This window comes from Trachinotus anak, unplaced genomic scaffold (assembly GCF_046630095.1).
Source record: "Trachinotus anak isolate AG129_WGS33_773 ecotype Australia unplaced genomic scaffold, CSIRO_AGI_Tana_v1 ptg000023l, whole genome shotgun sequence".
NCBI lineage: Eukaryota > Metazoa > Chordata > Actinopteri > Carangiformes > Carangidae > Trachinotus > Trachinotus anak.
The window spans coordinates 2459710-2486838 of NW_027273874.1; the positions used below are offsets into that span (position 1 = coordinate 2459710).

Sequence of the window (27129 nt, forward strand, 5' to 3'; positions counted from 1 at the left end):
TGGGCTCCACACGGTGGGTCACAACTTTTTTTCCTGCTGGAAACGAGGCACAGCTGAAGCTTTGATCTAATGGGACAGATAGCATGTTAATCACTTTCAAATTGAGGATGTATTTTAAAGGTTTGATTGTGCTGAATGACAAGTTTACTTTATTAAGGGCAGGTGAAGGACAATACCAGTCCAATCTTTAAGTATTTATTATTATTATTAATATTATTCTATTGCATGTTTGGTATAATTCCCAAATTTCAATTCCTTTCTTTATTTGAAAAGTTCATAAAAACTGATCAAGAAATAGGCAAAGTTAAAAAGACAAGCCTAAGATACTTAATCAGCAATTATTGAGAAAAAAACACCTAAAATTAGCCAGTTTCAGCTTATCAAATGTGAGGAGTCGCTCTTATCTACAAAATATAAGATATTAACTAAAATCAATTAATCTTTTGAGCTCTTTTTGACTTGCAAGACACAGATATTTCAAACTAATGGTCACAACTGGGTGCAAGCCCAAAAAACAGGATTTTGCACTTCCCATGATGCACTTTGATAACATCGTTTGTTAAACACTCCCTGCTTGGCATGTAAATGGCCATATCTTTCACACTCAAATCCACAGTTTGTGTCGCAGGACTTCGCTTAACAATGTACAGTCTCCAAGCCTGAGCCGCCATTACCCAGATGACATCACCAAAGTTGTTTTTCAGAGCTGAGTAAGAAGCAGAGCTGCAGGAAACATAATACAAATGTTGATATGTAAATATGTTGATGTGGCCCTTTAAAATGGTATCAGCGCAGTTCTTTAACTGCCTATGTATCCACCTGCTGAGATGTTTGATATTAAATAATGACTCTGAAACATCTCTGATGCCTCAGTTTTTTTATTAATTCGTCTACAGTATACAAATATTCACACACAAAATGTTCTCAAAAAAAAGCCCGTCTCGTAAACATTCATTCACTCCTCCTCTTGCAGTTCTGTCTTCTGTTTCCTTCATTGTGTGCTGTATTGTCCACGACCTTCCAAATATATATATATATATATATTTTTTCTTTTTTCTTTAAAAACAGAGGCCACTGGATCCTCGCGTCATCGCGTCTTCCTGTCACCCAGACACACCCCGTGCATGGCATCACCCCCTGACATTTCGTCGCATCACCGCTGACACGGCCGTCGTGTAATCACATGACCCGTCGTGTTGAGCAGCAGCAGTGACAGCCAGGTCCAGGATGAAGGGAAGAAGGCAGAAATCACAGTGTGAAGCAGGAGCTCTTGACATCAGTGCGCTCGGTGCAGGCCCAGAGGTGAGGAATAGGACCGTATTGCATGGGTCGGCTCCGAGCTTAGTGTGTTGTGGTTGGTGGTGGTGGTGAGGGGGGGGTTGAGTCTTGGTGTATCAATCAGATCTGGATCAAAAGGTTCTTTTTTTTTTTTTTTTGGAACAGATAATCCTTTGTGTTCATCTTTAAAAAGCCTGGAAACACAGATGGTAGAGGCCACATTGTCACAGCACAGTGGAGACAGTGTCGTCAGCAGCCAATCACGGGAACTACGTTTACTTGCAACTGTCTTTGACTCCCTGGCACTCCACCCACAAATAGAATTAATTGCACACAATTTTGACCAAAATCTGGTAGTTACACCAAGTTTTAGAAGGGGACAAAAAAAAAAGACCAAAAAAAAAATGGAAATGGTATGTTTTATGGCTACATAAAATGCAGTTAATCAAGTAAAAAGGGAGAGCTAGATTACAGGGGAAATGACTGGTGTGGGTTAAATCTGCATATTCAATAAACTCTCTTCAGTAAAGATCAGTTTATAGGGACCCTCACCAATTAAAAACATCTATAAGAACATAATATTGTGAAAACAAAGTATATATAATATATATATATATTTATATATTTTGAGATGTCCATAAACAGTGACATTGAAGACGCATCAGTTAATTTTGGCTCTGGCATTATTTGCTGCATTTTCACTGCCGCTGCTCATGTATTCCTCTCATCTCTATATCTTTATTCAATATGTACTCCGCAAGCAGCGGCTCTTTCCCAAAATACCAGGAAAGCAGTAGTGCAACAAACTTTTAGCAGGATTTTTTTTTTTTTTTTTTCCCTCAAAAGGAGATTAATCAAGTACATGAGTTTAGGATTCAAACACTTCACAAGATGCAATTCAGAATTTGAACAGGGACAAGTAGTTCCAACACTTGACAAAGAAACTGTCGAAAAAATATGTTCTGAGAAATCATGACCTTTATTTTTCTGGGTGTTTTTCATGTGCTGCTGTCACTATTGAAAGTGAGATTTAAATATTTTCAGTAGGAACAGCAAACATCATTCTGTACTAGACATCAACAGTGAAACACTAGACATTGTGTGCTTAGAAATAAATTCATGGACTGCACCTTTAGGCCCTTAAACATAGTGGCTTTTTGGTTTGAACGCAAAGTAACATTAATAGAAGACAGCGGACAGGTCATGTGCTGTGGCTGTCTGGATGACCTTTGACTGACCTTTCCTTGACCTTTGCAGGTTTTCCTGTGAGGCTATGAGTGAACTAAATAAAAAGGCATTATTGAAAAATAAGGCTACCAGTCTGGAGCGTTTAAACGCACCCAGACTGAGCTACATTCCATCTTTGACAACAAAAACAGGAAAATAAGAGAGAAAATGAAATGTTTTAGCTTACAGTGATGTCCATTTTTTTTTTAGTATTACAGCTAAAACAACTCCTTTTATTTTATTTCTCTCTCTCCCTCTCTCACTATCTCACTCTGCAAGTTTTATTTTTTCTTCTTAAATAGGCTTTTTATTTTAGAGGAGGAGCGCTTGCTTTTCTCTCCATTGTCGCTGGAGTCCTGGGAGGAGGTGCTCTGGAGCTTGTATTCCCTTCCCACACTCCGGCCCTCCGAGTCCAGGGAGGTTAGAGACGGGTAACGCCCCACGTTGGGCAGCATGCTCGCAGGCAGCTGACCGAAGCTGTAGGACTTCTCCAGGATGCCGTTGTACATGCCCTTTCCTGTCGGAGAGGTGACATTCCCCTGCGAGAAGGTTGCGCTTTGGGACTCCGGGATGATGCGGGTGAGGTCGGGCGAGCCTCTGTGTGCAAATGGGTGGTGCTCCAAGGCCGGGGAGGGCGAGGTGGAGGGCGGGCCTGAAGGGGTGGTGGCCGGAGTGGGAGGGAGAGGAGGAGGCGTGGAGTCCCTGAGACTGCTGCTGCTGCTGCTGCTGGTGTGGGTGGTGGTGGGGGTGGACGTGGGAAGCTCCGGACTTTGGCTGAACAGCAGCAGCTCCTCGCGGGATATCTTGCGGTAGGGGGTCTCTGGTCCTGGCGTGCAGGGGTTGTGCAGCTGCTTGCGGCCCATGGAAGAGCTGAGAGAGTCTGTGTCGGAGCTGCCCTCCAGAGCCGGTTCCCTGGGAGAGGAGAACAGAAACACCACGGTCACAATTTACACAGAGTGACATTTGGGCAAAAGTTTAAAAAAGGAAAGAAAAAGAAAGGAATTTTCTTTCTGTTGTTTTTATGTCCGGAAAATGTTTAACACAAAATGTCCAACTCAGTGCCAATAGACACAGTTCTTTGTAAAACAGTGACATCTAGTGGTCATGTGAGAGAGAATCAGTCTTTTGAGCAAATACCAGTCAACATCCTCTTTTAGCCATTACCACAATCACTCAATAAACTTTACCACTTTACCACCTTATTGTTGTAACCATGACAACAAAGGTCCTCTAACCTTAACAAAGTACTTACTTTAATCCAAACCATGATCTTTCACATCATAGAAGGTTAGTTATGTAATTGTCAGGAGTGACAGTTTTAACTCATCAGAACTTTCATTGTTCTGATGAGACATGTTTTACCTGAATCACAACCTTTTACCTTGGTGGTTTTAATCTCAGCATGTAACTGTGACCTGACAGGACAAGACAGATGACCTCCTGTATTATCTCGGAGGTCCTTCAATAATATTAATCCCACCTGCAAAGAGGTTCCCATTACATGGGGAAATTTTGGCAAAGAGCAATCACAACTGGGCATAAATGGGCGACTTCTCGGGCCTTGAGTGCCACAAAAACGTTAATTCATTTTGGTGGATGACTGAGGTAGTATTCTATCACGGGAGCAGTGTCATGTGCAGTATGGTCTGCTGTAGGCAGTAGGCAGTGATATGGGGTGGGGTGTCAATAGAGCCCTAAAAGCAAATTTCTATACGTGAACTAATTCTCGATCTTTAGCAGAGACTGAGATTTGGTTTTCCCAAATCCAAACACCGTTCAGTGACAGACCTTCTGTCATATGAATCTCTATGTTCTCAATAAAAACATTCACAGGGGTTTCTTATTTCATCAGAAAAGAAAACTAAAAGGTATCCAGTGAAGTCCTTAAAATTACAGGTTCAGAAAGATGAAATGTTTTGCCTGGAAGTTTCTTTGGGGTTTAGTCTTTACTAACCCGTTAACGAAGCAAACTGGGATCCTAAGATAAGATCCTGCTTGTTAATTATTGATGTTAGACATGAATCATGTAGAGGTAATTCATGCATCCTCATTGACACCCAAAGAGAAAATGTTACCATTTAACCCCAAAGCTTAAAGCATCAGTGTGAATGTCTGCATAAAACACCTGTGAGTCCAAACTGTAAAACCATTCCGCGGCGTTCCGGCCACCGCTACATACCCCCTCCTATCCGAGCTGAACATGATATGTTCGTCATCTGCCTCGGGGTGATAGGAGAGGGACGAGCTGGCCATGGACAGCAGGTCGGGGTCTGGAGACATCAGTGAAGACTGCGGGGAGCTCAGCAGGCTCCGGCGGGAACGACACAGGCTGCTGCTGCGTGTCAATGAAGGCCGGATCATCGTAGCCGCTGGGGGAAAGATGAAGCCGTAAATTATGAAAGGACCAGAGAGAAAACCACATTAAAATTTATCTCACTACATATTTCTGCAATAGAGTATCAAAACCCTCTGCCGGCTTACTTACTCGTGAACTGTGGAATGATGGGAGGTGTATCCTCATCCAGGTCATCCACTCCTCCTGCGATGGGGTAGGGAGGCACCGAAACTCGCGGCATGACCACCCAGCTGTGGTCGGAGTAGAGGCTGGCCGTCAGGCTCGGCAGCCCCGAGTTATTGACAACAGGGAAGCCACAAAGCTTCTCAATCTGCTGCCAGCGGTGGAGGCGCTCCCTCAGGCACGCCGTTACCTCTGACAGGGCTTTCCTGAAAAACACAGGTTAATGAGAAGGGGGGTGTTACACACTTAATGTAGTTGGCAAGCATTAAGGTGATCCCGTTTCTGATAGCGACTGATATTCTTGTGGCAGACCCTAGTAAGAAGCAGGCTTTGATTCATCAGGATTTAATCAGTTTTGGCACATGAGCTGACTGGTTTAATGCCTAATAAAGTGGGTGTACAGAAGATTGGACTTTGTTCTCGCTTCCATGTGATTTTCTTCCTGTTTGGCTTTTAAACGTGGAGGAATTCTTTACTTCAGCAGCAGTACCGGGATTACACAGAGGGTTTGAACATATTAAATATATCTGATGTTAAGGTTAAATCTGTGCAGGAACTTGACATTGCACAGCCAGATACTGTCTCTTTGGTTTTTTTCCAAGAATTTAATCCCTGAACAAACAGAGCACATTGACTAAAGATAAAGAAATGAATGAAAGGTGGATTTCTTTGTTGCTGTAAATGGTGCCAAAAGCTTCACTCACTCTTTAGCAGATGCTGTAGAATATATGTATAAAGGCTTAAGCAATAGACACTACCGACAGCATTACAACTGCTGCACTTTTATTGACTGCTGACTGCCATCATTACGATAACATGACTGTGTCTTTAGTATGACACAAGGACCTCTTTCTTGTCATTATCAGCTCATTAATGCAAATCAATAGGTGCTGCTAAACAGGTGTGGCTGACAAACACACAGGTCAAGGGCAATGGATTCTCCCGAAGTCATAGATTTTGTTGCTCATACATTCATTTAACGAGTAGCTCCTGTTGCATGTTGCATTAATCATATGTGCGGGTGTGTGCGGCGGTCTTACTTCGCTTCTAGTATCTTGTGGTCCACCTCATCCAGTGATGAACTGTGGGCTACGTGGAGAGTTCCAAACACAGAACCTCTCTTCTTTTTTATTTTCTCTGCCTGAAATGTAAAAAAAAAAACAAAAAAAAACACACAAAATATTTCAAAGTGTTACTGTTGTTTTATCTTGACCTTTAATTGCAATTCATCATTTCATTCTATCCAGTGTGAATGGTTCGCAGGGATCGGCTGGAAGACTGCCACTTCCTGCTAAAAGCGGATTCACCTCACTCATCAGTTCACCAGCCAAAAGATTACAGCAGTGATTATGTGCGTGATATTTTACATTAGTACTACCTCTACTACAGGCCTGCCAGGCTGCACCACGCTGCTTTTAAACAATACTGGCTGTCGGCGAGAGAGCAGATTTATCTGCAGCCCAGCACCAGCTGCTTGGTGGCAGCAGCAAACATGAAAGACTTAAAGAACTGAGCTCCGTGTATGAGGGCCAAGTCACAGCTCCATGCACTGCAGCTTGTTACTAGCAAAGTGGAAACTGGGGTAGGTCTGATTTTGGCAGGTCTGGGGTTTGGTCGTCTCCTGCCAGTCAACACCCAGGGCTTAAAGTAAAAGGCTCTGGCAGTGGAAATGTGTCATTGCAGGTCAAATCTGAAGTTTAAAAAAACTTGACACTGAACTGCGAATACCTGCAACCCTTGTTAAATTATTTAAGAATATAAATATTGGAACATTTTTAAATGTTAATAACATTTTTCAAGCAATTCCAAGCAGTTTCATTTAGCGTTTTACAAATCCAAAGCAGTGCTTCAATATCAGTAAGATAAATCAAAATGCATGCTTTTTAAATACTGTATTTTTAAATACTGCTGGTGATAATTTCCAAAACATGTATGCATGCTGAAGACTAATTCAAGTCTTCCAGACAACATGACCTACAGTTACCTCATCTTTGGCGACGCACAGCTGGAACTCTGCGCTCTGTTTCTTGATGTTGTAGTACTGAACCTCCACCTCGTGCGTGAGCTGGAGCCACTTCTGAAGCGCTTCAGGCACCGAGCGCTCCGACTGCATCTCCTTCTCCGCTCGCTTCAGAGCCTTTCGCACCTGCACGAGAGGCACGCGGGGGTCGGGTTAAGTTCATTGTCAAATGTTTAAAAACTTTGCCCCTGAGATCACTGATCAAAGAGCTCTTTGAAATTCAAGTGACCTGTATTTACTGTGACTTGGCTGTGTCCAGGAAGCCCTACCTGTACCAGCTCCTCCTCAGCGTATTTGAGGCGGCTCAGCTCACACTCAGCTCCCTCCCGCAGCTCCCGAAGCCTGTGAGCCTCCTTTTTGGCCCCGGTGATCTCATCCCTCATCTTTTGCTCGAGGTTTTGCTTTTCCACCGCCACCGTGCGGTTCTCCTCCTGGGCTTTTTCCAGCCTGGGAGGGCGAGAGGAAACAGAGAAGTTGATGAGGCTGTTTAAAGTAACCCTGCATTTTCACGTTTGAATGTAAGAGCCTTACCGACTCTGCAGGTCTAAGAGGCTTTGCTCCGCATGCTGCAGGCTCTCCAGATCCTTCATCATCTGAGAGATGTGCACCTTGCTGGACTTGTTTTGCACATAGGCAAACCAGCAGCCCCCAACACCGATCACTATGGAAACCATCAGGACGAAGTCTTTCATCCAATTGTGTTGTGGACCTGCAGAGGGAGGGCAGAACAGGAGAAAAAAAAAAACCTGTGCATTTTATTTCTATTTTTCTGGCCACCAAAATTAAGAGTGAGGGAATTAGACTTTAATGAAAAGCGATAGTTTGAATGCTGTTCATACTCACGGAGAGGAGGACCAAACAGCACCGCGTCCAGTGCCTTTAGGTTTAGTTTTTGTTTATGCCGCTGGTCTGATATCTTCAGCTGCATCGACATAAACGACGGTTCATTTGCCGCTATTCTGAAATATGAAGAGAGAGAAAAAAGAGCATTTAGTGCACATCTTTCTACATGGTCAGATTTCAATCACTTCATTGCTGTGGGCATTATAATTGTCTGTGTGAGCACACCTTGACAAAAAGTCACAAAAAATAAATATTCAAGCAGGGAGTGTAGTAAAAAATGTAATACTGAGTGGAGAGCTCAAAGTATTTATATTGTCTAAGCTGTAACTTCCTCTCTTTCTATTTTCCTCTTTGTTTCGGCCTTCCCAGATCCTTAGGTAATTAATTTGACAGTTGCAAATCTATAGTAAATATCCCCCATGAGGATTTGGACGGTGCTCCAAAGGTGTCAAAACTGACAGAAATTAAATTGTGAGAGAAACCTGATGGATGATTAAATCTCGGCTGCCTCTGGCCTCGGTCTAAAAATATCAGTATTGATCTTAAAAGCCTCACATCACTCAAATCCTCCTCAGAACTACAGGTATGATTGTGTGTCTGTGGGTGGGATGTGCGCGCACAGCGGCACACACACAGACACTAGATAATTCTTACGTGTACTCTGCTTAGTTTTATCACCGTCTCCCGCGAGGGGTCCCCGCATGCCTTCGCCATCTTCTCAAACACCCTGGACAACATGGCAGCCGGTGGAAACTGGGCCCCTTTTTCCTGTGACATCACTTAATGAGTCAGCGCCCATCAGCCCTGTGGCGTAATATGAAACCCCTCAATAACCCCTCCGGGCGACTCATGCCGTACATGCAGTTTGCAGCGAGTCACATTCCACAAGTGTCCCACTAACGGATGAGGTTCCTCTCAGATTACGTCATTTACAGTTTCATCCTCATGGTTCCGTACGAAGGAATTCTGGGAACATTTTGAGGGGCTCCGAAAAGACTAAACTCTCCAGGTAGAGTGAACTGCATCACTCCGAATTCAAAAAGCATTTACAAGGGTTGTAAAGTTGGCTGCATTTTAAGATCATGTAACTAAAACGGATCCGGCCTCGAATAAGAAGAGAAACCTTCTCTAACACAGCAAGGCGAAGAATCCACCTGTTTGAGACGAGTCATTTTCCCCCTGTGCTGCCTTTTATAACCAGCAGTGGGCAGCATTAAACAGAGCAATGACAACTGAAGGCGCCTCTGGGTACTGTAACAAAGATCATGATGTTGCTACTGTTCATAAACGCAGCAGCAAAGCAAAACAAGAGCATCTTGATTAGAGGCATTTGTACCATTTGCCGTGAAGGAGCAGAACAGTAACAATTCATTTCTTGAGTCTTGTTATCAGCACCAGCGATGCAGGCTGTGTGGTGTAGTTAAGGCGAGCTGCACTAACCGAGGTAAAGTGTTCCCCGTGACCCGGAAGTCCCGGAAGTTCTTCTCATACTGCGGCAGCTCCACCGACTCCTTCAGCCACTGCACCGTGTCCTCCATGGTCCAGTTGTGGACTGAGAGAGGGAGAGAGAGGAGGGGGGGGGGGGCGCGACAGGGGAGCCATTACTTCACATTTAAGCATTTCGATGTCGCCTCTGTCAAAGAGCAACTCAGAGAGAAACAGAGACCAGTAAAAGCCCTTCATTCAAATCAGGCTCTACTTGTTCTGCAGAAAAATGGCCCTTTGACTGATACGTAATTATGTATTTATTATTAAATATTTAATACTGATGCATCATTGCTGAAGCAGCATTGTAGCCGGTCTGAGTGGAGGTCTTGCTCGTGAATATGATAGCTCCTGTGATGATTAATTGGCAGAGAAGAAAAGAAAACAAAAAGTTCTGCTGCGCAAATTTACATTTATATTTTTTCTAAAGGTTTTTTTCAGACTTTTTGAAATATTGGAGAGTTCTTAACAGTGTTTATTTAAATGAAACCATTTAAATATTTAATTTAAGAGACATCTTAATCTGAAAAGTGACTAAAGATTTTAAATAGATGCAGAGGAGTTAAAAGTACAACATCTCTCTTTGAAGTGCAGAGAAGTAAACAGTAGAACAAAATGGAGAAACTCAAGTAAAGTACAAGTGCTTCACATTTGCACATTAGTGTAGTGCTTGAGTAAATACACTCAGTTATATTTCATGACAGAATATACATTTTTATACAGCCAACGTTATTCTACAACCAGCAAATCAGTGTGAGCCACGAAAGATCAAAGGAAAAATGCACAGTATACTGCAGCTTAAACCAGAAGGTAGGATGTTCATAGCCTGATGTGAAAAACTTGTTCCAAAACCGCTTAGCTCCGCACACACTTCCAGAGTGATAAACAAACACTGGTACACACAGGCTGAGAGTGACAGATCTGGAGGGGAGGGGGACTGCGTTTGAACACAAACCACAGATGTGAGCTTGTGTCAGATTTTGTCCCCATCTGAAATTCAAATAAGAGAACTAGTAGGAGAGATTGATTTACAGGAAATGTTTGTGCGATCAAAATAAAGGAGAAAAAACATTTGCCCTTGAGCAGCTTAATAATGAAAAAAAAAAATACCAGTAAATCATGATTAAAACTGCTCAGAATTGCAAATGGGCTCCTTGACTAAATAAGTCTTTAAACATTAACGAGTGTGTGCTTACTCTAACTTTTATACCACGTCTCGCAGAGAAAATACAAGGTCACACATTTTATTCTGGGAAAACGTGCTCTGAAGTGTACGTCACTGTTGAGCGTCTCCTTCAGCCCTCGGAGCGTCGGGTTTGCAGAAGTCCACTTGAGTTTTCAGAGAACTGAAAAGCCACTCAAGGTGCCAACGAGGGTTCTCCTTGGAAATACTCGACAAGGGGTTCGATACAGGAGCACACCATGAGTCTGTGAGGAGGAAGTCTCACCTGCCGATTGCACCTGTGTCATATGGTCGGGTGTCGGGTGTCAAAAGGTGCCGCTGCTCTCTATGCAGCCGAAAAACAGGTCATTGTGACTGAAATGTTGTTGTGATTCTTCAGATTTTTTTTTTTTTATTTTTTTTATTCGATTTTATCTTGAGCACATTGTACTGCGTGGATTTGCGTCGTTGGTTCGCTGCCAAGCATTGTCTGTGCTTAGAAATGTTAGACAACACTTTATTTTGGTAATTATACACCATACATTATGTTCTCCAGCTGAAGGTCTAATAAGATGGCTGTCAATGGAGAAAGTGGTTTTTATCTTTCAGTTATGGATGTTTTTATGAAGATTATTGAGATTGGGAATGGCACCTCTGTAGAAAAGAGATTTTACACTTAGGGTCTGTCACCAATAGATACAGACAGATATTCAACAAAATAAAATCATCCTCCTTTGTTACCGCCTGTATTATTCTCCCTCCTCTTTCAGTGAGCTTTTCTCTCCTCCTTCTTCCGTCTGTCCTTTGCACAGGGCAGTGAATCAAAAGGTTGTGTGTTTGTTGGTGTCCCTTGGTGCAGAGACGTTGAACTTCTTTGCTTTACCTTCAGAGGTCTTCCAGCCCTTCCACAGCTCCTCCACAGTGATGTGCTGGTCTTCACGGTGCAGGTTGCTGTGTTTGTTGGTTTGCTGCTGCTTCATGTCTTCTATTATAAACTAGAGAAAGAAGAGAGACAATTCAGGCTTTTCCACAGATGTCGCAATACGTATGGGTTCTGTTGGTTTACAGCATTTTAAAATGAGTGTTTTTGCTAAGAACTCTGGGGGAGACACAGGCGACTGTGCTCGTCTTTGTATGTCCATGTGTGGTTTTGACAGAGGGAGCCGCAGAAAGTTGGCTTTGCCTGAAAGTCTGGCTTTGGATCACACACACACACACACACACACACACACACACACACACACACACACACACACACAAACACTCACACAGAGTTTCTTTTCACTCTCCTTTCTTCCTTTTAGGGACTTTGAAAAGAGAAAGGCACCACTTCCACCTGTGTGTGCACTTATGTGTGTGTGCTCAGTTTCCGGATCTCCTCCTTTGGCATCTTAAAACTAAATGCCCCCGAATTAAAAAAAAAAAAAAAAAAGACCATAGCAAACAAACCCACCAAAGAATTGCCAGAACACCAGTAGCATTAACAAGAAGCATGCCTGACAACTGAACACCTCAAAGCATTCATCTCGGAGCACTGTGTTTGTGTGTGTGGTCTTGGCATCACCGAAAAACGTTGTGACTCCTGTGTAGTTCACGCATTCTACATGTTTTTGATAACTAATTAGCCCTCGATGCAGCGAAGTGTTATGCTAGTCTGCAAACATGTACTGAAATTCAAATTTACAATGACACAGCAAAAGTTGAAAAGTTGAATTACTTCTATATAGACCTTAAATACAGATTTAAGAAGAACTGCTAGCTTATTCACAAGTGGGCTCCTACAATTTAAAAAAAATGTCTTAGCATCCGCTGAGGACGGAGTGGGAGCAGGGATTAACTTGATGTTACAAGTAATTACGATTAGTGAAAGTTACAGGTGCTGGCAGGCATTTTTATTTTTATTTTTATTTTTTTTCCAATTTCGGTGTGGTAAGCTCGCTGTTTCCCCTGCTACCAGTTTTCATGCTAAGCTAGGCTAACCTTCTCCTTGCGCCAGCCAGTTAACGCACAGTTATAACAGTGGCATCAATCTTCTCCGCTAACTCCCAGCAACAAAGCAAATAAGCCTACATCCAAAAATGTCCAAGTATTCCTTAAATTTAATTCCCTTTTTTCTTCCTTTTCCCTCCTTTGGAAGCCTAAATTTTTTGTTAATTAACCTTGTTGTTAATTTCATGGATAACTTGCGAATATGCAAAGTTGCATGTAGAAATTTAATATTAATTGTAAATATATTGTAAGCTAGCAGGAAGTGGGCAGGTCTGCTGTAAATTGTTGCTAAGGGACACATAAAGAGAAGCTTAGCTGGTAGAACCATTAGCAAAGATGCTTAAGCGAAAGCATAAATTCACAGAGGAATTGAAAGTTCCTGAGTTTTCAGCCTCGGTGTGATCAGTGGGGAGCTGAATGTACTGTCTGTAGTGCTAGCACATATTGTCTGTACATGTCAGCAGCAAATGAAAGGTGCCCCAAACTCAGAAAGTACAAAGAAAGTACAAGGTGGAGGAGAAAACTCATCAGCGGCAGTGACTGACGACAGTATTTTGAATCATGTAAGACCGAACGCTGTAGCTGTAGCTGAGGGTGTTTTGACATTTCACACTGCTGTGAATCATAGATACAGATCAATGACTTTCACGTCTGTCTTGTCGAGAAGAGAAACAGCACACCCCAATTTCCCACGCAGCTTGAAAGATATCATGCGCCTGCAGCAAGACACAAGTTATCATCAACGCTTGACTGCACCACATCCCCTTGAAACAGTCCTAAAAGCATTTAAAGATGCATCCCGAAACAACTGCGTTTATCATGACACAGACGTACATGCAGACGTGGCAATCATTTCCAAAAAACCGCCAGTACTTTCACACGTGTCCACTGTGTGCACAGAGCGTCTGAAGGAGTGCTGTGAGCCTTCACTGACAGTGAATACACAGTGGCAGTCAGGTGTTGAGAGACCGCCTGCTGCAAATGTTTCCAGCCGTGCACACATTTTTTTCCTGTCACAGAAAAAAAAAAAAAAAAAATCTTCCTCTGTGATCAAATTGAACTGTCATAAAGTGTCCTCTGTGAGATCCACTCCCGGCACATGCACTCATTTAAATATATTCTAATCGCACATTTAAGAGACAGGAAAGGATGATATTTAAGTTGTCAGAGGGAAGAAAAAAATCGTGCACCCGTTATTTTTCGGACACAAAATTATGCATCTTGTACAATGAAGGGTTTGCTTGAATAAAAGCACAGTAATTGCAGTAATGGATATTGTAAAGAGGGTGAAAATATATTTGAAAGCTCAATTAATTTATGCCTGGTATATTTAAAAAAAACAACCATGTCACAAGTTCTGGATGAATCTTAATCTCCAACTTGTGTCAAACACCGTTGGGAAGAAGGGTGTGCCTAATGGTGACGCCAAGTGCTTTTTATCAGCAATCTTCACACACAAACCTGGTGTGTGACAAACATTCAACATGCATGTGACCTTTCATAGCGAGTCATGGGAAAATATAGGTGGGGAGGCTGATCATGCCCACAACTGTGGTTCCTTTCTTACTGCTCAACCACAGAAATATATCTGAAACCGTAAGATTCTGTTTGACAGGAAATGCTTTTGCACCGGAGAGTTAACGTGTCAGACACTGCCAACAGTCTCTGCAGCTCTTGACTTTACGTCGGCACAGTTGGGTTTTGAATTTTCACGTCACATTAGCTTATCAAATCTAAAACCTTTTGAAACCTTTTATTGAACTCTTATGGTGGGCAACAATTTACAACTTTTGGTCAACATTAATGATTTAGCCGAACAACGACCTGAATGATATGTACATTCTTTCTGCTAGTAAACAAGACTAAAAAGCTACAGCCATGCTAGCAGCTCTGTGTGGCTCTACTTCTACCTTAGTTTTGTACCAATCCATGTGCTTGATTTTGAGGCATTTTATTGAATAAGTTAAAAATTTGAATTAGAATTCATCCTCTGGTCACTGTAAATGTACAAAGTTTTCTAGCAAACCATCCAATGTGACCGATGGAGCGGTGGTGGACCGACTAATTGACGTCTGCACTGCTAGCATGGCTAACAAGATAGCAGAGATAAAATATTTCATAAGAGACTCACTCACATTATTGGATCCAGGATATTTTTTTATTATTTTGTCTCATTAGGAATAATAATTTGTAAGGTACTTTTAAAAAAGGATCATGCAACACCTACTGAATAGTGGAATTTAAGTCTGAAATGGCGAGATAGCTTGATAGCCAATAACTACAACTGTTGGGTTGTAGAGGGTTGTAGAAACTACAGATTTATACTGAACCCCCAAATAATCCCAGAGTACCTCGACAGTTGTTGTTTTAGCCTGTGTCCACCCATGTCAGAGGTTTTTCTAAGGTCCGCATTTGGGTCTGAAAAGCTCTTTCACTCCATCAGTAGTGGACAAAATACTCAGAGAGGCCTTAAAACTTACTGCTTTTTTTCTCTTCACCGTCTTCTTTCACAATACAAATGCAAATGAGTTTTCTCTCTGACGTCAAGCCAGGAATCAGCTAAAGGAACCAACTGTCTGCTGAGTCACTGGAGGGACCACAATGTGTGCAATATGAGTCCAAACAAATGTCTTGCAAAGCCCTTAAAGCTCACTGTACCTCATGAGAAATTAAGTCCTGCGGGCAGAGATGCAGACTTCAAGGATGTGCATGAACTAGAATAGAGGAAATCTGAAGAATGAATGGTAACTTGTCTTTATGGCCATAAAATTAACTTCAATTACTAAATGTGTTAATCATATCAACTGCCTTCATTTTATTTTCAGATAATAAGACATTTCTTAAAGAGCGTTTTTAAAATCTCATCTAAATTCGGGTAAAGCAATGTGCTGATTATTACTTCGCCACCTGTTTTCTTGCTTGAAATCCAACATCTGATTCTCATGTTAAAGATTTATTGTCTAATAGATAACTCACAAAGGATCCAAGTAAAATATTTGCAAAGTAAAGGCTGACTCATTAGAGCATTGAAAGTAACAGTAATTGTTTGAAGTGCTGTATCACGAAGCTACTTGCGGGCAGACTGTCAGAGCGGCTTTGCATATGGTCAAAGACAGCTTTGTGATGCTTTATGGAATCATATAAAATGTGTGGTGAGGCTTTGTGCCGTTGCCTTGCGGCTGCTGTGGTTCAGAGTTTAGACAGTGTGATAGCTGTGATAATTACAGCCACGGTGTAGAGCCTGTTGAAATATCAAAGGAGGCGAAAATAATGCTAAGTCTTTTTAGATTGTGTTTACAGAGAGCCACCAACAGTCAGGCCTAAAAAGACAATAATATGTGCACATATTGTATAGATGCACACACACACACACACGGGCCTAGCACAGACAGGGTATGACACATGGTCACACACAGGCAGTGGCAGACACACACACACACACACACACACATACACACAATGGCAAACAAAGACATATTTGTTCCCATCAGATTCCAGATTGGGAGTAGCTGGCAGAGTTTGACACTCTTCCCATGAGCCTCTGCTCTTTCTAACTGTGACTGTAACTCTTTTCACCCATCTGTCCACATCTACTCAACTAATTTACCGCCCATCTATCATCATAAACCAGCAATGAGTTTACGCCATGATATACCTCCACATGAATCAAACCCATTAGGTGTGTGAAATTGCAGATTAACTGCAGATTTGATTAATTGTTATTAATGCGTCCTAAATTTGGGACAAAAACTTTGCTGCGCTTGGATTTGATTTATGCAACACACAAACTACTTGGAGCACAACTGATTTATCACACGTGACAGCTGGGCAGCCTCAATTGTGAAACCATCACTTTCATGATTAAATCTTCCTCGTGCTTTTATTTGGAGAATTCAAGATGAGCCCAGTTATTTAACCCAAGATGCATAACGGCGTGCTCTCTTGTTAGAAGGTAAATTAGATTATGAGTGTTATCATGATATTCCTAGAGCAGCAGAGGTCAGTACTCCAAATTATGAAAATCTGTCTTTGTAAAAAGTTTTGGTTTATTTGTCCAGGTTTTGAGTAGGGGTGGAAATACTGATATATGATAGAACATTATCCTGAAAATCAGATGAATAGTTGTGTATGTATCTAATTATAATATACAAATATATATTTCTAGTTAATGGTACCAAACAAATTAGATACCTACGGTGACAAATTAAGGTAAAAAAAAAAGACAAAGTTGACAAATTTATATCAACTTCGGGTTTGCATCATCATACTGACCTACACTGCAAAAGAAGTGAGTAATTTAAAAATGACACTTAAAAGCAACATCTTCCAAAAATAATCTTTTTTTTTTTCATCCAACCTTTTTTTTTTTTTTCCTACATGGCAGTCATCCAGAGCAACAAGAAAAATGTTGCTTGAAAGTCATGTTGAGTGTTTTGATTAAAGGAACAGCTCAACATTTTGTCTCCATTCAAAGCAGGAGGTTGTAAGCGGAACATTCCCAGACAGGTCAACAAACACCTTTGAGAACCCTCTGAGGTCCCTCCCTTCCACAGATACAGGCCGGGACGCTCCTCGGATGTCCTCTGATCATACTAACCTAAACACAAGTAAGACATATATACAGTGTGCTTGCACAGATGTAGAACTCACATGCGAGCCTGAGATTTCCACTAAGATGTGATGCCCGGGCTTGTCAAGAACTAATAAAGCACACACGCATACAACAGCAGCGCCGTGGCCCCCCCGCTGTGACGCTGTGACGCGGGTTGGGCTCTTGCAGTTTCACAGTGATGCAACATGATCCAGCCAAACGTCTCTTTGGCAGACGGGGAGCAGCGCGTAGCCCCAGCACCCCGAGGAGAGGACGTGCACCTGCCGTCCCCAGTGACTGTGCTCAGCAACAGACGGTCCCAGACGTCACTCAAACCCCCCCAACGACGATGATGCCCAGCCCAGACTGGCAGAGTAACCAGAGACGGGATTATGTCTCTCAGGATTACAGCTGGATTTGAGTCCTAATAAAATTCTTCCACGGTGGTCCAATTACAGATGCTTTTGGAAGACTGTAAAAAAAAAGTAATTACTATTGGTTTTGAGACTATAAATACACATGAAGTGTGTATTCCTGTTTTCCATTTATTCAGGCTGATGGCGGTTTTGATCTGAGACCAGCTTCGGGGGCCAGCAAAAATCTATGACAGTGCTACTTAACTGACACTGTGCAAGTCATAAACTGCCAAAATCTCCCTTTTACCCTCATCACCCCAATTGATTCTGACAAAGATCTATCTCCTCGCTCCCCCTAAGGGCTGTGTGTGTGTGTGTGCTGCTGTGACTCCCATCTTCACATATCAACTTCAAACAGCAGTCAAAGCCTTCGTTGTTCAGCACACTGACTGATAACTCTCTGACGTGACATGTCGGTGAATACTGTAGTCGTAAAAGGGAACTGAGATACTTGTTGGCCTCACCACTTCCTTGTTTGCTCTCACTACCTCGCCGCTCCACGGCAATGTTGAAATAGGTTTGAGTCAAGATGCTAGAGGGTACTTTTTTTTGTGTGCGAACTGCAGGGCCCAATGGTAAAGCACTTAATGAGATTCAAATGAATGAAAGACGGCTGCATGCTACAGAAGTTGTGGAAGTTCATCCAAATGAAATCTGAGAATATAAACTGAACATTACACACAGTTTGTCACATATGAGCCTAATACCATGAGGCGGAGGCAACTTGTGTCAATGACTCTGATACGAACTGTGAAACATGGGTTGGTGTTAATATGCCTGTGAGGGTTAATTTCCCTGTAACTTAGCAACACTGATTATTGATAGGATACAGAGGAATTTTAAGGGTAAAACAAATGTTGCATTTCAGCGCTGCCAGGTGACTCACTGAGGTGACTGATAAGTTACTTTCATTTGGATTTCAACAACAACCCGATCATGTTAGCGAAAATCAGCTCCACCATGGCAAATAAAAGACTGTTTCTGATCCTCCTGACTAACGCAAGCGAATGGTTCATTAATGCATCAGTTGAAAACGAAAGTGACATATCAGAAATTTATAAAGTAATGTGAAACTACTTAGTAAAGGTAAGTGAAGGAGCCCCATTAATACCTAATGTTGCCTTGAGACCAGCAACAAATAAAGCATGAGTCAAGAGTCATGGAGAAGTGCTGACAGTGTCGCAAACTCTATGGCTACAACTAATTATTATTTTCATATTATTTGTTTTCATGATTATTCTATTAATCATTTGCTGGTTCTATCTTTACTATCATAAAGAATGCCAGCAAATATTCACATTTGAGAAGCTAATACAGTTTGTTTTTTTTTTGCCTAAAAAATGAAATGCTTCTTTATTTGCAGTTGTTCTAGACTTTGTAACAAACACTTCATCTCTCAACCCCGGGTGTACAATTCCAAAAAATATACTGGATGGGAAACAGACATGACTTCAAAAACACCACAAAAAGAAGCCAGTCCTCTTCACTCTTGCATTTTTATTTAATTTTTTTTGATTTTGAAGAAGATGCAATGCCTGATGAAACGTTACCTCGTTTGCACCTAATCATTAAACTGTTATCGTGAATCGTGTGCTCCACATTTGGGTTCAGTCGTTCTGAAGTGGCCCATCCTCTATTTTGTGCAAAATATTCATAAATCATTTCCTTTACTGCTCAACATGCTCTACAAACCCAAACAGGTAAACATTAGCCGAACGCCAAACCGTATCATTGTCCCCATATATCTCCACCGCTTCTGTGACAGCAAGACCTCGTTTCATCCTTACCACCAGCATAAGAATCTCTGAAATGCATGTCATGAAAAACTGGATATCCTGACCACGGCTTTAACATTACAAATATGACCTTCCACGTATCTGAGTCATCCTCTTAAATTTTAGGTAAGGCGAGAAGAAGCAGAGGAGGAAAAGCAGGAAGTGCCACAGGGGGGTTTTTTTGTTGGATGAGTGTAGGGTGTCAGCCAGGTGGCAGAGGGGTGAGCGGGTGATGAGGATCTTGCCCCCTGAAGGCCAGATGAAGCCTGACGTGCCCCCCACGACACCTCACCCTCTCCGGGACCTTTCATTCCCCGTAAGTGTGTCACTCCTTTCAACTCATCACTGCCAGGAAGGAGGAGCTTTTTGGTGAAATTTGATTCAAAGTTGCTTCAAGATCCTTTTTTTTTTTTTTTTCAGCCACCAATCTGAAGAAATTAATTAAGCGGAAAGTCACACAGTTTGGCTGCACAGTTGCTTTGTTTTTAATCCAAGCAACAATCTTGAAGAAAATGAGTTTTTTCATTTAATATTAGTTAACCTAACTGTGAAAGTTGTTTTGGGTCATAGCAATGATGTCCATGGTCCACTAAAACTAACTGACAGGCAGTCACTAATTTGGTGAAAAGGGCATCCATCATGTTATGAAACCCTGCTCCGCCCGGCACTGGAGCCCTGAGAAGAAGCTTGGAAATCCTCAGTAATGAGCGACGGCCAAAAACAACTCATCTTTTCTGCTGGAAAGAAACAGACACGACTCACTTCCCTTATAAAGACAAAGGGTGGAAAACAGGGTAGGAGGCTCTAAGTGACACCGTCTTACATACAGTCATCAGGGTTTTATGTACAGACACACATCTGCTTCATGTGGGCCAGGGGCCAGTTCCTACACTGCAGCCCTCAGGGGGTCTTTAGACAGAACTCATATAGGGTCCAGCTCTTCACTGAGGCGTCACTGCAGGGCTGCAGGGTATAAGTGTTTCTCACACCAGCAATTCTCAGCCAGTTAAAAATGACTCCTGCCAACATACACACACACACACACACTCACACACACACACACACACACACACACACACACACGCACACACAAAAAAATGTGACCAGGGTCCCGAGTGGTTTCTTCTGAATGTAAGAGGTGGTTGATTACCAAGAGACACGCAGGGCACAGCAGGTCAGAGTGTTCTCAGATGTCAGCCCTAGCGCTCTAGTCACTCACAGAGACCTGCCTCTTCTCTCCCCAGACCCCCCCACACACACACGCACGCACACACACACACACATAATGACACTACCAGTGTCACGACTGTCATCTTTCAGCTGCACATCTGACGTTTTTTGGATCACCAGTAAAGAGTTTATGGATCTGAAGAGGCTTTTAGTTTAACTTTAAAGACACCAAATCTCAAACAAAGGCCCGTCTTATGCTAATAATTATACATGGTGAAGGGCAGGATGGTCATGTGAGCATGTATATTTGTGTGTATGTTTTTGTGCACGCATGCACAAACACTGAAAACACTGAAATCTAGTTTTCCTTTGAAAAAAGGAAAACTAGAATTATTTTTTGCATTTTGCCTTTAAAAACACCACCACGGATGTGTGTGTTTGTGTGTGTGTGTGTGTGTGTGTGTGTGTGTGTGTTTCTGACATCAGGAATGCTGACACTATTTTTGGCACTCTCCTCTGATGACTAAATAATGACTAAATATTAAAAATGATTTGACTTTCGGGACAGCTACAAAACCTGGCCCGCTGCTACAAGCTGTTAGTCACTGTTTGCGCTGTAAACTAAATATTTACTCGTATGTGGCGATCCACTTTCAGAGGTGACAGGAAAATATTCCCGTGTCAACACTTGAGGTTTAACAAGCAGTTTGAGTTAGCTGGGCTAATGATCTAAGAGATACAGGATTTTTGTAGAGATGGTAACACGAGGAAGCCCATAATAATAGTCACAGCACAGGAACCACAGCACTTTGCAACAGCATTCAAATTTTCCAATTATAAAAGGTTTTTCTTTTGTTTGTCTCAAAAGATAAAGACCCAAATTATTACATGTGCTCAGCAAAGCAATGAGGCCTGAAGGTTTGGTCCTTTACCCGAGTGGTTCCAAATCTTTTTGCTTGTGACCCTTCAATACACATTATGGACATGAATTGTGAGTAGTTCAATCAAAAGGAAGAGTTAATATCATTGTTCTTCATTTCATCATCTCATTTATTTAGGAACACCTTTAGGGGGGGTCATCCTTTTTAATCCCAAATGTCACATGCTTCACCTTAGGTGTAAAACAGGTTAATGCCCCAATTCCTAGATGTACATCGACGAAGCTCACCTCCACGCTCTCGTTCACCTCTATTCCCCCGTCATTGTCGTCGTCCAGCTGTTTGTGGATGTGCCGCAGCGCCTCCAGACTGAAGCGGTCCGCCTCGCCCATGCATGGCGGCATCACGATGAGACAGGGGTCTACGGGGGGGGGGGGGGGGGGGGCAAAAAAAAAAAATCAGGTCAGAGATGAAGAGTCAGGAAAAGGTTAAACTGCACCTGGAGGAAGTTTACACAGTGAGTACATATGTGTCAGGAGTGGACACAGCAGCAATTAGCATAATTGTTTTTGTGTCACTTTTAGTTACAACAGTACGTGTGTGTGTGTGTGTGAATGAGGTGTTAGCAAACAACAGCCCCGAGCCGAAGGCAGCAGCAGAAAGAAGCACCTCATTTGCATGATTGTGAAGATGTGATGATGGTAACACACGTGCTTGTGATGATGAAGTCTCCAGTTAGGCTTTAAGAACAAAGAATATTAAGATGCTAGTGTCCCTCACATGATGTTTGTTTCCCTCCGAGGACAGTGACAGACTCATTTTACTCCCAAGTGCGCGCCTTACAGGCTCTTTGTGCAAAGATGGCTCCACCCACCTTCACCAGCCTGACCACACCTGCCCTCCAGGCACTTAGTAAAATGTGCTCCACCTCCTTGTGTGATTTAGAAGAAGAACAAGTTGTGCAATGAGTTTCTCTGCTGCTAGCAGGGCAACCTTACAATACTCCAACAAGTAAAACAAGTTTGCCTCAGTCTAATAAATATCTCCGGATGGCTCCGACTGTCATCCCAGAAAACAAAAACATGTATCTCCCTCTGGGGCCTGAAACTGAATCTGAAATTTGATCTGCTGGCTAAAAGAACAACAGACTAGTTGACTAATGATTCACTGATAAAACCCTAATATTTTCTGGTCCAGAACATATAAAGCAGCTCAGCAGCACACAGTCTACTCAGTGCCCCTGCTGCACGCTGTCGTGTGCTGTTGACATCTCTGCAGCGTCCCTAAGGCAACCCCCCCTTGTTTTTATTCAGTCCCCCTCCCATCCCACTGGGGAAGTGAGCCCATTACTTCCAGCCTTCCAAGCAATGGACAGTTTGAGCTGGCCAGGAGCCAAACTGTCTCAGTGGAGCCACAAAACACACACACACACACACACACACAAACACACACACAGATCAGAACAACCACAGAAACAGTAACTCATACACGAAGACACACATGTAGAATCAAAACCACATTTCAATGAGATTTAAGTCGAAGTCCTAAAGTTCCCTCCATCAACTACTAATGCACAAGGACAGAACACTTTAAAACTTATGGCGGGTTGTTAAACTGTCGGCCGAAGTCATGCCAGGCCTAACACATAATGATGCCCCATGTTTGGCAACAGTTTCAGACCAAGCACAAAGCCACACAGCAGCCGAGGCAGAAAGAGCAACACCCAGACAACGACGAGGCAGCAACGTGCAACCAAACACATGTATCGAGCTGTTTGCACAAATTTATTTTCGCTCCCTACATTTTCCGAAAGCTCAAAAGGGAAAGAAAAATGTAGAAAAGAGAAAATGTACAAATAATCTCACGCTGTTAAATCAAAAGTTCAAGAGTTTGATGTTTTGGGAAATGCTTTGCTTTCTTGCCGAGAGTTAGATGAGAAGAATGATACCACTCTCATGGTTGTACAGTCGATATGATGCTAGGACTAGCAGCTTAGCTTAGCATAGCGTAAACACAGTTTAACACATTAATTTGCACCAATTAACATGTTATTTCATTTGTTTAATTTGTACAAAATCTGGAGCATAAACACAACACTTTTTATCTTCAAAGAAAGCCAAGCTAGCTTGTACGTGTCTTTATGCTAAGCTAATCTAATTAGCTGCTGGTTCCAGCTTCTTACCAAACGGACAGATATAAGAGTGGTATTAATCTTCTCATCTAACTCTCAGCCAGACCACTGCATGCATTTCCTAAATTCCTACGATTCCCTTCAGTGCTTTCTTAAGAATTTCAGTTTTTAAACAAACACTAATCTCAAATATTGAAAAAAAAAAAAAACAAAACAACTGCAACTATTTTTGGATGCATGTTCAAAAAAAGCATATGCATGAGTGTGTATAGCCTATAGGCCACTGTATGGCATTTTCTGCGGGTTTTTGAAGTAGGATCTGTTTACTGAAGACTTGACACATTAGTTATAGAGCTGCCACTTGGCAATCCACAGGAGTAACAAAAGAAGCCATTTGATTGGACGTGTGCCCGGGCTAAGTTTGGATGAAAGGACACTGGGGAGGACGTCCGTGTCAAATGAAGAGACAGCATTGGCAAAGGGCTGTGACTGGACCGAGCTTCACGACTGCTGAATGGTACAGTGATCATTTGTTCTTGCGTGCACAGATACAGTCGGTCGGAGGGAGCGAAAGTACTGAGGCTTTAAATCTCCACCTGTTAACATGCTGCTGCGGTAGCACCGAACAAATAATTTGACTTGTGTTTTGACTAAGCTGCTGCAATGGGAAAATCCCCGGGTCCCTCCCGGTACGACAACATGCTGTGCGCCAATCAACAAGTGCCCTCTTTGACTTCCACCAAACTCTCTGGCACACCTCCCACTGTCCACTGCAAAAATACGAACAAACCAACCATAAAACACTCTTCAGCTTTCACCCCCTCCTCTCTAAGATGAAGACCCTGGACGGAAAAGTGCCTCTATTAACAACAGGAAGTAATGTCGACATAATAAAGCTTTTCCAGATTAGCCTCATTTCAGCAGTGTCCATCTGTGTCCTGTCAAAAAGCATCTGATGCTTGAGAACAAGTTACATAATGCATTTGCTTAGCTCGCCAGGGCAGTTTACATAGCCTGCTGTTTGCATAGCATGCATTATCTATTTGGCTGTTTGGTTATTTAAACAGGCACAAAACTCAAACACTTTGCTGGTGTGTGTGTACACACACACACACAGATGGCTGCACATCCTATTGTGAGTCCCAGTTTAACTTTTATTCTGTGTTTTGCAGAGACGTCAGAAGCGATAACAACTTTCAATGATATTTGCAGTTCTTTCTATACTAGTGGCCTAATTCTGTTCTACGTGTGTGCAGAGCCCTTCATGAACTGACTTATCTTCTGAAGTTCAGAGAGGAACAGATAATTGTGTGATAAAACAAAACAAAAAAAACACACACAAAAAAAAAAAAAAAACGCTGTCATTCACTGACAGCATTTAGGCTGGCCCACCCGGTGTGCAATTCAGAAATATGACAGCACAAGCCTTTCCTTCCCAGGTGTCCTACTTTTGCGTACGCCCGAGTACGTTAAGGGACACTTGTGAGCACTGCAATGAGGAACCATGTGACAGGAAGTGGCTGTCGGTGACCCGCAGCGTTCCAGGGGGACGCACGCAAAAATCAAAACAGCCGGGAGAAGCGGTCCCAAAAGATGACAAAATTGGAAAGCACTGGGTTATTTTTAACCCATCAGGCTCCCAGTTGTCAGGATGTAAGAGCTCAACAATGGCAGAGGTCTCCCTTGCTCAAACACACATGCAGATGTTAAGTACACACTCGCAGCAGGCAAAAACACAAACAGGAAAGCAGTCGTGCAGTAATTTACTTTGCTATAACTCACAAATGCGTGCAAGCTGTCACAGAGTGCGGCAAGTCTGGTTCAAAAGAACCTGATAACAAAAGCGTTTAGCTGTCAGCTGCTTCCTTCAAAGTGAATCCCGGCACTTCAAAATATTTCTTTATTTTGCACACTATATGCATGTCATTAAGACAGCTCTGTCTTTATTTTTACAAAAAGCTTTTAAGTAGGTGACAGGAGAAGCAGAGCAGGAGGAGTGTGTGGTGTCTGATGTGTTCACTGCGACTTTTTGGGGACTTCCTTGAACCAGCTCCCTTGTGACATGCAGACATCAGGTTTATGCAGTTGAACAGACACAGCAGAGCTAGCTCCCCAACTCCGCCAAATTCTGGGTCAAGGTCTGTTCTAACGCTATAAAGCGACATTTTTTAAAAAGTGTCAGATACAATGAGCATTTCTCCAAGGTTTGATGTGCTAATGTGACAGAAGTGACCACAGAGGTAAAATGAGTTTCTCTACACTCTGTTTCACCTCACACTGACAGAACTGTATTTTCTATTAATACAATTGTTCCATAAAATCTTCCACAGAGTCGACAAACGTGACTCTATTTTTAAGATTAAAGACACAGTGTGCAGTATTAAAAGTAGGGCTGCACATTATGCAAAAAAAAAAAAAAAAATCATATTGCGATTATTTTGGCAGATATTGCAATTGCAATATGACGATTTCAGTTTCACGAAAGATCATTTTTGTCTTTTATTTTCACTGGAAAACTTTTTTTAAATTATGATGATGTGATTTTTGTTGGGGCTTGTTCCAAACACGCATGTTCCCTTACGTCTGGAGAACATGATTTGTAGGCCGGTGCGTCTCTGTAGCACCATGACACTTATGGTGTTACCAATGCACAACCAGGTTGACACACAGCTGCAATTGCAGGTCCTGCAATTTGGATATTGAACTTGGCCATATTGTGACTTTGATTATATTTCCATTAATCGTGCAGCTCTCATCACAAGGGACTGGTGGAGATAGTTAAGCTGAGCTTCTCTGCACTTTCAAGGACCATTTCACCTGATGGACTTCTTAGAAAAATTGCACAGCACAGTATCATTGATGTAATTGAAATGCAATGAAGAAAATTTCACTTTTCTTTTAAATGACACTTTAGATTCTGCAGATTTCACACATTGTTCACAATCAAAAAGCTTTGAACTCTTATTCAAAAACAAAAAAAGTATCACCTAAATCAAAATATTCAACAAATGAGATAAATATTAGACTTTTATTTTTTCTACAGGGCAGCGAGTATAACTGAAGTCCCAATACACAAAGGCCTGAAGGTGTTTGGTTACACAAAAGGAGATGATAACAAAAAAGAAGGTAGACGTTAGTCAGAATGAACTTGGCCCATCAGGACCTCTCGTCAGCCCCTGGCAGCCCCAGTGTGAGATTTCTACCTGGGAGGAGGAGGTTGAGTACATCTCATTTCAAGCCCCATCTTGGATGAGGAGCCACATTCAGTGTAATAGTATCCATGCTTTGGGATGGCAGCGGGTGGGTGTGGGCAGAGTTGACGTGAAATTAAGACAGCAGGATGTGATGGGTTTGACATGAGACTCTGGGGAGCCAAGGGGACTGAAGCCATCTCTTCTTACCGTGCAGACTGCTCAAGATTTCCCAGCGTCCTCAGCTATTTCCTGCCCATGCCCAGCCCGCCCTGTCAAGTGAGGCGCTGAACGGCATTACAGGTGGTGGCAGACTCAACCAACAGAACAGGACTGAGCGATGAGGAGGCAGATTAGAGGACATGTCAACAAACGTGCCACATGCTAAAACAGATGAGCGTGAGAGGACATGCGCGCACACACACAAGAGTTTGAAACCTAATTGCTTTCATACA

At 42.4% G+C, this 27129-nt stretch overlaps 1 protein-coding gene across 2 annotated transcripts in view; it reads right to left on the minus strand.

Annotated features, from left to right (window-relative positions):
- Positions 1-862: 862 nt before the first annotated feature.
- Positions 863-27129, minus strand: part of stim2b (stromal interaction molecule 2b) — a 41098-nt gene continuing 14831 nt past the window's right edge. The window contains exons 2-12 of one of the 2 annotated variants that reach the window (XM_071459966.1): positions 21643-21773; positions 11417-11528; positions 9327-9438; positions 7887-8002; positions 7575-7752; positions 7313-7490; positions 7008-7169; positions 6064-6164; positions 4991-5229; positions 4685-4874; positions 863-3417 (exon numbers count right to left, since the gene is read on the minus strand). In XM_071459966.1, coding sequence (XP_071316067.1) covers positions 2787-3417; positions 4685-4874; positions 4991-5229; positions 6064-6164; positions 7008-7169; positions 7313-7490; positions 7575-7752; positions 7887-8002; positions 9327-9438; positions 11417-11528; positions 21643-21773 — 2150 coding nt within the window. In that variant the 3' untranslated portion in view covers positions 863-2786. Of the gene's footprint in view, positions 3418-4630; positions 4875-4990; positions 5230-6063; positions 6165-7007; positions 7170-7312; positions 7491-7574; positions 7753-7886; positions 8003-9326; positions 9439-11416; positions 11529-21642; positions 21774-27129 lie in introns of both variants that reach the window. The other variant, XM_071459964.1, reaches the window with a different exon arrangement.